This window comes from Nycticebus coucang, chromosome 10 (genome assembly GCF_027406575.1).
Source record: "Nycticebus coucang isolate mNycCou1 chromosome 10, mNycCou1.pri, whole genome shotgun sequence".
Classification (NCBI taxonomy): Eukaryota; Metazoa; Chordata; class Mammalia; order Primates; family Lorisidae; genus Nycticebus; species Nycticebus coucang.
The window spans coordinates 58,584,640-58,598,925 of NC_069789.1; the positions used below are offsets into that span (position 1 = coordinate 58,584,640).

The following is a 14,286-nucleotide window of genomic DNA, read 5'->3' on the forward strand; positions in this document are numbered from 1 at the left end:
GGAGTCTAACCAAGGCGGGCAGAGAGCAAAGCTTGTAACTACAAGGGAATGAAATTGGCAACCAGGAGGGAAGCACGCTAGGGGCAGCGAGGGGCGGACTTCTATGCTTGTTCAGACAGGTCTGGACACGGCTGTGGTTCCCTTCTCAATTTCAACAACCAATGGCATCACCCAAAAGTGGAGACGCATCGAGGACATCACAGATACAAGTGGGCATGGGTGTTTATTCTCAGTGCACGGCAGTGTTGGTTTCTGTTCATCAGCAAAAAGCTTTATTGGTTCCAAAAAATTATCCCTTTTAAAACTCCTCTCCGTCTCAGTGAAACAACACATTTGAATTTCAGATTTGCCAGTTTATATAATTTTTTCCCGAAGAACCATATAAATACATGCAAAACATTGTACATAGAGCTTAAATAATATCAGAATGCAAATACAGATCTGGGTGCACTGTTAAGCTGAATTGCAAATTATGGCAACACACACTGGGGTACACATTGCTTTGATATCACCAATGGTTTGTTTATGTCATGCAGACCGCAACAGTCAATCTTTTGTTTTGTTTGTTTTTCCTTTTTGTACAAAAATACCAGTGCTTGTTATACTAGTTACCGAAGAGAGGAAGAAGAAACTCAAAAGTCCTATCTGCGTGCTGATCTGAAAAGAACAACGTAGATTTGTTGGCACATACATATGGCATATTCACATATGGCATATATACATATGGGGAGAAAACGTGAACCAAAGGCCAATTCCGTCACAGGGAGCTCATCTCCCTCCATCTCTCCTAATCGAGAGGAAAGGGAACAGCAGGCCTAACAGCAGGGAAGGGAAGGCAAACGGACTGGCGCCAAGCTAAGTGGAAGGGTGTCTGGTCTATTTTGAGGAAGAGGATGGAATGGCTTAAGCATAGCAGGTGTTTTAAGTGCCCACCCTCACGAATGCAGTAGGGTGGTCCCTAGATATGAAAGGTGAGGGGGGGTGTATATTGTGATGGTATCATGGACTGCTTCAGTTGTAAGGCAAGGGAAAGAAAGGAAGGGATGCATTTAGAGGTTTCTGGGCACATGTGAGTATGCCACCCCTCTCTGGTTTTTCGGCAGTGAGGTAATCACTTAGATTTAACTGCGCAAACCCTCCCCGCTGAAGCTCAAGGGAAAGAAGAAACTCAGACCCTGAAGAATCCACAAGTGTCCAGAGGGACTTCTAGGTGGTCTCTCGGTTAACATCTTTAGGGATAGGAGAGGCATTTTGGAGGACAGAAGACACCCATGGGGAGGACCTAGCCCCAAGATGGTCATGCAAGGCTAGAATCAGCCATTGCTTTTTCTATTTAGCGTTCTGTCCCCTATCTAATATATTGCACAAAATCTTCCCAGGGGAGAGAAGGAGTCACAAATCAGATCCTTGCAAAAAAACTCACTAATAGAAAACTCCAGGAGAAACAGGAAGTTGAAAACCATAAAAAAATGCAAACTCCAATTTAGAGTATCTTTACAGACCAGGAGATATTAATGTCTTTGGTACTACTCTGCCAGATAGTTTTCAAGAAACATAAATTCAACCGAGGCCCCTGATCCTGATCACTGGTTATAGATCACGTCTATAACATTTCCATGTGGGGGTGGGACAGGGTACAGGGGTGCACATTCATTCCCTGACAGCTGTGTCCCTTCTTGCTGGGAGTTTTCTGTCCTATACACAGTTTACTCTCTGTTTTCCTAGGTTTATCAAGAGAGGAATCTAGGATAATATGTTCTCCCTTTCTCCAGCAGGCCCTTTTCAAATCCAAAGCACCATTTTGGGGAGAAGCATTATTAACTTATGCCATATTTACTCACTGCCAGTTGGATCACTGAAACTGAATAGAGAAAAACCTATATAAAAAAAAAACCATATGCACGTAAACACTTAAACTTACTTAATTCCATGTCAACAAAATTTGTCTTAAAAAATCTAGAACCCAACAAATTGTTTTCCCCTAAGTATAAAGATGGCTGTTTGGAAAAAGGAAGTATGGCATATTGGTTTTAAAACCAGTTACAAATATACTAAGTCACCTGTCATGTCAAACAGCTGGTTATGTGCCCCCTTCCACAGGGTTACATGACGGCACTTTATTTGAAATCCTTTAAACAAAGTACATATGGCTGACTTGAAAATATCAATTTCTGATCTAAAGAAAACTATAAATTTTTGCATATATTTCTATATTTTCTCTCCTACTATGGAAACTAGAACACACACACACAAAAAAAAACCGTTGACTTTAAAAAAGTACACACAAGCCCTCAAGAGTAACCTGTCAGGCACCGTGAGAGTCTTTTGGGAACAGGCATAGCAAAATAGCCTTCAAAGCTGGGTATTGGCTTGCTTTTCAAAATGATCTGAGGTAATAAAAGATTTGATAGAATTAAATCTTCTTCTGTAGTTAATGAATATATATGTGAACACCTAACACCTTGGGTGAGCTGTGTCCCCCCCACCATGAGTATTTGTAAGACATAGAAAAAACTGCTGAAGCACGTAAGCTTTACAAAACCCAAATCAAATTTGTTGTCCTGTTCCCTACAATGATGGATTATGTAGTAATGGGGATGTGTAGGGGGTATTGTTTCTTTACATTTCCTGCCTTGGACAGCTCCGGTGAAAGGAGGGAGGGAGAAGGGATTGAGAAGAAAAGGTTGAGTGGATCAGGCCACCTTCCTCTTACACATGGAAATTTGGCAGTTCAGAAGAGCCTCAAGCCCCCCTCTTGACTCCCGTCCCTCTAGAAAGAGGAGAGACAGGAGTCCGAGTCATGAGTTAGCCCCTATGTCAACATCAGCAGGGATAAAAATGGAGCTCCTGCAAATGTGGCGCTACCTTGTCCTAGTAAGGAACACTTAAAGAAAGGTCCTAGCAAAGTCCCCAACTCCTGAGAGGCAGTTGGGAAGGGGATGCTTTGGGCAGTGTTTAGGGAAGAAGGCACAGGGCTTTGCTGGGCAGCAGCTGGAGCACATGGCTGGAGAGGGGCTCAAGTGGGACATGTGGAAGGAGGAAGGGGGCCTCTTCAGGGGGCTATTTTGCTCCTTTAAGTCAGCAAGATGTCACGGGGGGCCTCCCACTTTGAATGCGTATTTTCAAAATCAGAATATTTGAGAAAGGTTGGGACCTTCCCAGAGACTGGACAAGTTGTGGGGCACAGCAAAGAGTAGATTTAGAGACTGAAGAGTATGTCAAAGCTGGTACGCAGGAACCTAAGCTCAAGATTTCTGGTCCCTGAAGGAAGGTTTTCTCAGACCATGCTAGAATGGTTCTTGAGCCTCTCCCAAGGCTTCTCAACACTGTTCTCACAATCACGTGCTGCCCTGGAAGAGCCTTAGCAGATGGCTTTGAAAGCAGTGGTTACCCCAGTGAGGACCCACAGGAGTCCACTTTGACAATCTGTCCTGTGCTAGCCTTGCCAGCTTCTGGTCCTCACTATCCAAGTTTGGTAAGGAGGCAGGGTCATACCCAGTTCATTCTTCTGCCACCACTTTAGAAACAGGAGAAAGCTCAAGTTTGTGGCAAAGACTACATACCACACATATGTGATCTTCATGGCCACGGCCGATCTCCCTGGCACTTAAACATCACCCACACCTGACAAGATGGCAGTTTAAAAGCAGAACGTAACCAGGCAGCAAGAGAAACATCCTTGCCAGCTCTTCATTGTTTCAAAAGGACCCCGTTAGCAAGGAAACCTGTCTGATTCTAGAACTAAATCAAAAGGTCTCTGGGGGCCAAAAAGGAGAATGGTCGAAGTTTATCCATGTCCTTTCCATTTTTTTAATAACTAAAATTAAAAAAAAAAAAAAAAAAGAGCTAAGGAAAGGAAGACAAGGATACAAAAGGCCAAAGGAACCTGGGGGAGGTTTGACTGGGAGGGCAGAAAGAACTAGAGGCCTATAGGTGTAAGTTTTCAAAACGGGAGAAATTGTTATAAAAACAATCACACTATTGGCTGATTTTACACATTCCATCCCTACTCAGCAAATTTCAGTTGGCGATATTTGTCTCTCTCTGAATCCTCAACTCAGTTTATAAACAGCAAAGACCAACAGAATTAAACTAAAATCCAGAAGTCAGAGATGGTGACATATGTCACCCATGAACACAGTGGGAGAGTTTAGGTTGGGATGATGCCAAGAGGATTGTTGTCATTTCTTTAAAAATGATACAACTGATATACGCAGGAAGAGATTCTGCCATTACCTTGCCTGGGGTTTGACTGGGTCCTGCTACAAACCCCAACTCAAGCTTAAGTTGAAATCCTTGTAGGTCCACGTTCTTGTCTCTTCACGGTCAGGTGGGAGTTCACACACACTTGGGAGCAGCTGACATGACCATGAAAAAAGTTCCATCATCGTCTTACAGATGGAACGGATGATAAAAGAAATAGAGAAAGTAGGGATGGGAGACAGAGAGTGAAAATTCAAACTGATGTCTCCAGGCTGTGTAGAGGGCTGTCCGAGTGGGAGGCAACAATGTGCACTTGGTTGCAATCCACCGCGTTGTTGTTTTTGTTGGCATTTAGCGTGACCTCACCATCCAACAGGAGCACCCCAGTCCCCTTAGAAACCTTGTCAAGATTATTTTCCTCTTGCTCATCCAGCAGTGGTGTTCGTGGCAACTCCTCATCTATGGCGAATTCAGGGTGGATCATGAAGTTGTGGATGGAGTTTTGGCTTTTGGGTTTCTGAATGCTTTCGTGGAGGGAACTATGGAACGCTTTGACCACCTTGATCTATACCAGGGAAAGGAAAAGGAGGATGAGAAAATAGGGAGGTGAGAATTAGCCAGCAGAACAAGGAACTGGTGGTTTGAGGAGAGAAACAAAACCCAACGTACAAAACACAACTGATCAACAACTCAAAACAAACAGGTAAGAAGAGATCATGGGCCACTAGAGACATCCATGGCTCAGATTTCAAGCACTGGGGTAGGGTGGGGTGAGTGATGGCAAACATCTAGGATGTTTCCAAACCCAAAGCAAAGTTAGCATTCCCAAACAATCCACTCTTAAAATGAAACAGAAAACAAGAAATTTCATTAGTTCTTTTAGATGGAGGGCAAGGACATTGGAACATTGTGCAAATTAATAGCCAGACTTAAAAAGATGATTCCAACATGTGGATTTCTGTGTTGAGGCCAAACATTTGTGAATGTGGAGTGGAAAAACTATACATTGAAGTTTAGTTATCTTTTTAAAGCCCTCAAAGAGCCAGACTATACCAATCTGTACTTAATACACATTGGGTGATACGTGTATGTGATCACGAATACTGTGCAGCCAGGCAGACAGACCAATCTTCATTTGTGTCAGCAGCATGCAGGGACTTAAAACTCTTCAATTTAATAATATGCCCTTTCACGAGACATGCATATATTTACAGCCCACAATCGCCATTGTGTCAAGAATGCAGAACTCCACTCCTTTCCCTCCCCTAGAAGATGTGGATAAAACACAAGTGTCAAAAGATGCCTTCCTCCTGCCTACTGAGAGAAGACTTGGTTCTCACAACTCAAATGCAAGGGCCACGTCTCTGATGCATAGCAACAGTGCCCAGGGATGCCACTTTCTCCAGCTGTTTCCAAATTGTGAAGAGGAACATGATCTTGTAGGGAAGAAGAGAGTAGGGAAAGGAAGGGACCCAGGAGAGAAACCTAATTCAGGAGGCAGTGTTACAAAAAAGTGGCCTTTCTGATGGGGTAGATGAAGAAGTTAGAAAAAAGGAAACAATTTGCAGTTTTACTGGGCAAAGGGAAATGCATTGCCCTGTATCAAAGTCTTTGTTCTATTAAAAGAAGGGATTCAGTCAATTCAAGATCAAGAGGAAAAAACTGGTAAGAAATAATTGATCCCTGGGCGGCACCTGTGGCTCAGTGAGTAGGGCACTGGCCCCATATACCGAGGGTAGTGGGTTCAAACCCAGCCCCGGCCAAACTGCAACAAAAAAATAGCTGGGTGTTGTGGTGGGCGCCTGTAGTCCCAGCTACTCGGGAGGCTGAGGCAAGAGAATAGCCTAAGCCCAGGAGTTGGAGGTTGCTGTGAGCTGTGACACCATAGCACTCTACTGAGGGTGATAAAATGAGACTCTGTCTCTACCATAAGAAAAAAAAAAAGAAAAGAAATAATTGATCCCTGTGAACAGCCTTTGCTTAATCATAAGTACTGGCTCTTTTTTTTTTTGAGACAGAGTCTTGTTGCAGTTTTTTTTTTTTTTGAACCTGCCACCTCCGGCATATGGGGCCGGTGCACTACTCATTGAGCCACAGGCACCGCCCTAAGTACTGGCTCTTTTGGCAGCTCTGCTTGTTTGAACTGTAGGTCTCTCAGAAGTGTGGCTTAGAACCTGGGTTGGTAGAATTGGGGTAGGAGGAAAGGGTCAGATCTCCAAGAGGTTGGAGAGGTCGGTAGAAAGGTAAATGGTTGGAAGACAGTTTTCAGTTGTTGGGAGGTAGCTGAGCCTAGTCTTATCCAAAAATTCTTTCCCCAGGAAAGAAATGGGAGTAATGCAGGAGAAATTGTTGTGGTGAGACTGGGGTAGGGAGGAGTGATGAAGGTTGGGGTAGGACATGTTTTTCATTCCTCTGCTGTTTAAGCAAAAAATATGTTCCTGGGGGAAGAGGCAAGAATTTGACAGCAGAGCACACAGAGTCAGCCAAATAAACTGGTTGGATCACCTGCCCCAGGGTTTTTTTACCACTGTATGAAAACTTTAAAAATACTATGCAAAGAAGGCTCACCGTAAGTCCTGTTAGTCTCTTTTCTCTGGAGAAGGTTATGCCTGTGCTGGTTAAGGCCTTCCTTATGTTGCCTCACTCTCCCACAGCCTGCAGACCCACCCAGGACTGAGGGACTGAGGGTGTTCAGAGTTTAAAAGGCAACTCCTTGCTACTCAGTAGTATCATCTCAACACTTCAGCTAAGAAGAGTCCAGGAGCCTGGCTATGCACTCACTATACTGAACAGAAAGTGAGGATCTACTTTTCCATCCTTCTGTGATTCCTATTTGACTATCTGATATGTGACTTTCACCTGTCCTGTTGCCTTTGCTCCACATCTAGGTGAGATCAGATGGAAGGGAGGCTCCATATGGTCTTCAGGAGGTCCCAAGTTTTCATCGATCTACATCAAATCTCAGGGCGAGGCAACTCAGTCTAAGTGAGCCTAAACTCAATGCCTTCTACATGAGCCCTGGTACAGATACTGTTACTGGCCAAGGGATGGGTCCAAAGCCATCCCACCCATCAAAGGCAGCATATACTTTTGATCTGCTCTTGGGCTATCAAAATTTCTAATCAGTCCCAGAGGACAGAAGGTACTTTCATCCCCCAATCTTTAGCATGAGTGATTTTCAAACTTCCTGCTTCTATTCCATTGAGTGCTTTATTGAAACAATGATATGTGGCATCCATTATAGAAAACATGTTTTTAACAACTGGTGTTGGAGTGAGGGTCTGGAAACCTGTTTGCTGGCTTTTTCTCTCACCTGTTGGGGTGACCAATGGTATGTTATAGGTAAACAATAAGGGAGATAAAAGTGAATTGAGGATGGGTAGATGGAAAAAATAGGGAAGCCTTCTTTGGGGGGGTACAAGGAACAGTCATCCAGCTAGACTGCAGGACTTCTGGAATCTAAAGGGAAACCAGCCACCTGTAAGGGAAGCTCAAGTGAGGAGGAGTCAGAGAGCTTGGGAGCACCACCTGGCCTAGTGGGTGGAGAGAAGGGTGAGCAAGTAGAGGGCATGGGGCTGTGCCAGAATGCTCCTCAGCACCAACACTAGCCTCACACATGCTAATGAACAACCACACAACATCACCACCAATCCACCCCAGGGCTGGCATCTTCCCTTCTTATAGCATGGGGCCTGGTGCATAAGCAGGATATGGGGACGAGTCAGGGCCAGTGAAGCAGGTGTGGTGAAAACTTCAAGTACTCCCCAGTCACCTATCAACCCTTCCCTCCAAGTTTGTTGTTTTTCAGAACCTCTGAAAAATGTCTCTTCTAGGACCCCTGTTGTATTGGTAGAAAAGGCTGATTGAAGGGCAACTCTTTTTTGTGACTCTGGAGCTCCAACCAGGCTGGACCTTAGATTAGGTAGGAATACTAAAGGCTACTCCCTGGAGCTCAATGAGAGGGTAGCCAAAGTCTCCATTTCCTCAGCTGGGATTCTGTAGTTTTCTGCCCTCTTTTCAGAAGGTAGGGAAGACAAGGATTAGGGCCTTCCCATTCAGGGAAATCTTAGAGGTCTGTGTAATGATGGTTAAACAAATAGTTGAATTCATTTGGAGATCTGGAATGGGAAAGAGGGTTTTTAAATGCATGACTATAACTTATAGGTCCAGAACCTTCCTACAAAGAAGGCACAGCTGGAGAAAGAGCAGATGTGGCCTCTCTGAACTTCCAGCCTTTGAGGCTGAGGATTTGCAGCATAGCTTCTATCAGCTCCTCTACAAGGGCCCATTGGGCTCAGTCTTCTGTTTAGCCTCTTTCTACTATGATACCACTGGGGCATCTGACACTAACCCTTCCTGCCAGAAAGGGATATTTAAAAAAAACCAGGAACTAGCTAGAGGGGCTGGCAAAATGAGAAGAAAAAAGGAATTAAAACAGGAACACAGAAGGACCAGAGTGAGAGTCTCTTGCATATTTGTAGGGCAAGACTTACTTAGTTCTTTATTATATGCCTTTGGGTCTGAAGAAATAGTCTGTATCTATATACCAAGCCCTATGTCCCATACTTCATATCAGAACACTTATGGTGGCTAAAAAGACAAAACAAATCTAAGTCTGGTCAACCTACACAGCTCACAATCATGTGAACCACAGATAATGCAACTGCTCTTTCTTTACCCCTGCCCCAGGGTTGAGAGGTTGGGTTGAGAGTGAGGGAGGAAGGAATTGATTATGCACTCAGATACTTGACGTCTATAACATCTTTAATATGGAGAAACGTTTTTCCTACCTTAATAGCACTATCAGCAAAGAGCTGGGTGCCTTCTCACTCCTTTCTGGGTCCCATTTGGGGAAGGTAAAAGGACCAGGGATAGGAAGGCATAAGCATTAACAAGAATCCAATAATCTACCAATGGGAATGCCAGATTTTAGGTTGAGAGTTGATAGCATTCCAATTGAAAAGCTGGCTGAGAAAAAGATTCTATTTTTTTTTTGAGACAGAGTCTCATTTTGTCACCCTCGGTAGAGTGCTGTGGCGTCACAGCTCACAGCAACCTCCAACTCCTGGGCTTAAGCGATTCTCTTGCCTCTGCTTTCCAAGTAGCTGAGACTACAGTTGTCATTGTTGTTTGGCAGGCCCAGCCTGGATTTGAACCCACCAGCTCTGGTGTATGTGGCTGGCGCCTTAGCCACTTGAGCTACAGGTGTTGAGCCTGAATTAGCTAATTCTTTTTTTTTCTTTTTTTGTAGAGACAGAGTCTCACTTTATGGCCCTCGGTAGAGTGCCGTGGCCTCACACAGTTCACAGCAACCTCCAACTCCTGGGCTTAAGCGATTCTCTTGCCTCAGCCTCCCAAGTAGCTGGGACTACAGGCGCCCGCCACAACGCCCGGCTATTTTTTGGTTTTTTGCAATTTGGCTGGGCCGGGTTTGAACCCGCCACCCTTGGTATATGGGGCTGGCGTCTTACTGACTGAGCCACAGGCGCCGCCCCGAGAATTAGCTAATTCTTAAAACAGAGTGTGGTTTAAAGTCATTGAAAAAGGTAACAATGAGGATGTTCAGCCCTGCACATTTGAACTGAACTACCTTATTTTCTTCACAGCCAGCTGCAACTTTTATGGGTATGCTAATATTGGCAGCCAACAATAGAGGAGTCATCAAAAGACTATTATTATTATTATTTATTAAAAAAAGTCATGTGACAGGGACTATTACTATTGATCAAGTTCAATATTAGCTCTATTTCTCTCTCTCTCTTTTGTTTTTTTTAAGACAGAGTCTCACTCTGTTGGTCTGGGTAGAGTGGCCTAGCATCATAGCTCACAGCAACCTCAAACTCTTGGGTTCAAGCGATTCTCTTGGCTCAGCCTTCTGAGTAGCTGGGACTACAGGCGCCTGCCATAATACCCAGCTGGATTTTTCTATTTTTAGTAGAGATGGGGTCTCACTCTTGTTCAGACTGGTCTCGAACCTGTGAGCTCAAGCGATTCACCCATTGTGACCTCCCAGAGTGCTAGGATTATAGGCCTGAGCCACCATGCTCGGCCCGATATTGGATCCATCATGACAGGTCCATTAGTAAAAAAAACCCAGGGACACATTAGCGCTCTTCACATCTTTCTTCAGGAGATTCCAAACTTGCCCCCTTGTAAAGAGAGTTCCTGGGTTTCCATTTAGCCTAATCTCAATCTAAGCTTGCGAGGTAGATTTTAGACTTAAAGGAGTAGGAGGAGAGGAGAGGAGAGGAACAGCAACGACATACCCAAACAAAGCAAAAAACAAGGCAAAGCACAACAAAACAAAACCCAAGAAAAGGGAGGAACAAGCAATGCAGAAGAACAATTGGGAAACAGGATTATTGTCTTCAAAATAGATATGGTTTAATAGCTTTTCTAAATTAAAAAAATAAAAGGGCACACAGCCTGGTTTTATAGTGGGATTTTTGTCTTTTCTTCCCTTAAGTCAAAAAGATTAAAGGGAAAAACCAAAAGGAAAAGACAACCATGGTTGGTTAAAGTGGATGCCACGTGCTCTCTTGTGGTCATTTTAGCAAATCATGCATCATAATAGACTGTCACTCACTGCCCATAGTAGGAGATGAAACAGCAGCAGCAACAGCAGTGCTGGGGGAAGATTTGACTGGTGCAACTGCTACATAGGATGAGCTAGGAACAATTTTTACATCAAGGTGATGACTCATGTTCTGTCGCCTTAGGACTCCCTTAAGAGAGGCTCCCGACTGGAATGTGTTAACTACGTCGATCTGCAAAGAATCAGAGAGTGAGACAGCTTTGCTCTATAGTTAGAGGGAAAGATAGAGGAGGGGAGAGTCTTAGAGGGTTTGGGAAGGGGGATAGAAGTAGCTGGGAAAAGGGGATAGGAGGTAGAAAGCAAGCAAGATAGAAAACAAGAGAGAGATTCCCTCACACACAAAGCAATGGTGAGGAGAAGGGAGAAAAAAAAGGTTAATTGCATTATCACACTTCATTTAGGGAACAATTTGCCGTGGAGTCCCATCACCCAGCCAAAATCCAGTTTTCTCTTCCCATTTAACCTGGGAGGGTGTTTGCGAGTTACACAGCTACCTCTATTTATAAAGCTTCCCGAGAAGCCATGAAATGTTTAGGGTTAATTTCTGGATCCAGATCAAAGTTTGAGCTAAAACAGCTAGACAGGGAGTAGCAGCTTATTCCTGATTTTAACCTATACTCTGAAAACATCTTATCGTTTAAAGAAAAAAAAACAGGGCAGTGTAGTATAGGTAGCCTTGAAGGCCCCTGGACCCTGAGTTGCTGGGCTCATCCTCTTTAGGGTATTTTCTCTGAGATATTCTTTCCTTCAGCTGAAGTGGGCAAGGCCCTTGAGAAGGCAGCTCAATGATCTAGTGGCCAGGCCCATCAAAGAGAATGTGGCTAGCCACATTAATGTACTGGAGAGCCTGAAACGTATGGCAGACATGCCAAGAATAACTCAGCCACTAGGCTGAGGGAGGAGGCGGAGGAAGAGCTTTTAGCTGGCTGTGGTAGTGGAGAGCAGCAGCAGATCTAAGCTAAACAAGCAGTCTCTGGTTTTCAGTGTGTTACTTCTCTGGGACAGAGGTAATTAATGCCATTCATTTTCCAGCAATGGTCCTGATCCGGGGCTTCAATCAAATCTGCCACCTCTATCCCTGACCCCTAAGTAACAAGGAACAAATCAAAAGGAATTCCCTTTATCCTTCGTGGATCTGGTAGAATAATCTCAGAAATATTCACCTGCCTACTGCCAAGGGTCAATGTATTAGCAATGTAGAAAAGGTGCTGATTCTAGCAATCTGACCTCATCTCCCCAGAAGATAGGAAAACTGACCCCTTGCGAGTTAGACAGCTACCTTTATTTATAAAGCTTCCCGAGAAGCCATGAAATGTTTAGGGTTAATTTCTGGACCCAGATCAAAGTTTGAGCTAAAATGCCACCCCTCCCTCACATGGGGAGTCTGACCTTGTAGGAGGGAGGGGGTTTACATTTGAGAAGGTTCCAGGTCTTATAAAGTTACATTATTGCAAAATCCCAACCTCCGCAATGAACTTAGATCTCATGTTGACTTTCCAAAACAGGGGTGGAGAACCTGCAGCTTTAAGGGCCTTAAGTACACCCTCTTGACTGAATCCAAATTTTACAGAACTAATTCTTTTATTAAAAGGGTTGCAGTAGAGAAAGATGAAGTTTCTCTTGCCTCCTTTGGTGCTTAAAGAAGAACAATCTTGAAATTAGAAGGCCACAGGTTCTCCACCCCTGAATTGAAAGGAGAAATCCCATCTAGAATTGGATAATAGTTTGGCAGAACCTCCGACTCCTGAGTGTTAAAATGAGAATGACAACAAAGATCAACCATTGCGACTGCACAGGAGATTTTGTTAGATTCCTCCTGAGGCTGAAGAGTTGATGCTAGGAGTGGGCCTTGGGCACCTGGGATGCACATTAGCACAGGTAGCCTCGTCTGCCCACAGAGGCAGATGCACCATAAAATGGTATGGATTTGGTCACTGTGGCATCTTTAACAGATTGCTTCTGGTGCTTAAGTTTAGTAAGCATTAGCGCTGTTCTGGCCCAACTGTCTCATGTTCCAACAGGGAAAGGTAGTATGCCTAAAGCTATGTAGGCAGTGAGACCAGAGAGGTGTGTAGTCAAGAGAGTGGCAACTGGTACTGGAGGGGAAGGAAGACCCATGAATCTCAGCACCCCATGACAGAAGGCTGGCAAGGAGCAAAGAGGTACTGGAATGAGAGAATCCTGGCTAGAAAAAAAATTATATAGCAGAAAAGGAGGCAGGTGATCCTAAAAGGGAAGAAAAGCAAAGACAGGTTATTTTGAAAAAAGCAAACCCAAAGGAAAGCACTGGGGGCTTAAGAGACGGGAGCCAAAGGTGCCAGGTTCTAGGGCACTTGATAGACTCAGCAGCCTGGAGGAGGGGGTGGAGTCGGGAGTGGGCATGGGAACTCTGGATGCCACAAGGCACTTTGTGCAGGTCCTGCTGGCATTTTCCTTTCTGGGTGGAACAACTTGAGAGAGGGCAAAGGAACCCCAGGGTTCCCCCACCTATCCCTTCTTTCCCATCTATTGTCCTGCCCCTGGGAGGTAAGTTCCTACCAGCTATGTAGTTTAGAATGTTCATTTCACCTAGCTTACCCATACACTAAGGAGGTGGAGTTGACTGGGGAACTTTCTAGACTGTCTACAAGGCTGATTTTAGAGAGTAAAACTTATTTTTGGGATCTCCAGCTGATAAACAGAGAGAAATAGGCCTGTTCTCTGGAGATCACACTTGAGACCTTGGACTTTAGAGTTTCTTGAGCTGGGGAATCTCAGGAGTAAAACAATAAAGGCCTGGGGGTTTAGAGCAGGGAAAGATGGGATTATCAGGGTCTAGACCAGCCCATTCACTCAAGAGAAGGTATTTATAACTGATGCATGAGAAGTGGGAAAAAAGGAGTTACTGTAGGGCTGTAGGCAGGGGACGTAAGAATGGCAGGAGAAGCTTCTATCCCATTTCAGAAATCCAATGAAGGAAAAGGTCTGAAGAAATTATAGCTTCTTCCTTGTTAGAAAGCAAGTCTGAACCTGTAAGAGGTACTAAGGCTTTGAGAGACTATCACTACATTCATCAAACCATCAGATTCCCCACCAGGGCCTCAGTTTTGAGTGGGGAAGAGAAAGTAAAAGAAGGTGAGTTTCTTTTACAAAGATCCCTCCAGATAACCTCCATTACCATAATGGCAGTGTGAGGACATTAAGCGTCTGCTGGGGATGTTGGCATGGAGATATTATCTAACTCCTTCCTTCTGAAGGGTAGGGAAAGACTAAGAATATTTACTTCCCACCCTGGGGTGAGATACCTGATGCAGGAAGCTTGCCCACTCAACAGAAGCGGGAAGAGTGGGCTTCAGAGTCAACACAAAGCTAAAGGGCTGTGCTAAGAGTGTACGTGGCCTGGCTACTTTGACTACTCTTCTCAGGGAAGCTCACATAGATGCCTCTACTCCAGGTGCCCTGAAGCTAGGGAGCTAGGGCTGCCCATTCCATCAGGAGTAAACCTTTAG

General features: G+C 44.5%; 1 protein-coding gene across 6 annotated transcripts in view; it reads right to left on the reverse strand.

The window, feature by feature from the left end:
* Positions 1–204: 204 nt before the first annotated feature.
* ATP2B4 (ATPase plasma membrane Ca2+ transporting 4) overlaps positions 205–14,286 on the reverse strand; it is a 104,352-nt gene continuing 90,270 nt past the window's right edge. For 3 of the 6 annotated variants that reach the window (XM_053605550.1, XM_053605548.1, XM_053605549.1), the window contains one exon: positions 205–4,768. In XM_053605550.1, the coding sequence (XP_053461525.1) occupies positions 4,457–4,768 (312 nt within the window). In that variant the 3' untranslated portion in view covers positions 205–4,456. Of the gene's footprint in view, positions 4,769–10,789; positions 10,971–14,286 lie in introns of all 6 variants that reach the window. The other 3 variants (XM_053605552.1, XM_053605551.1, XM_053605553.1) reach the window with 2 other exon arrangements.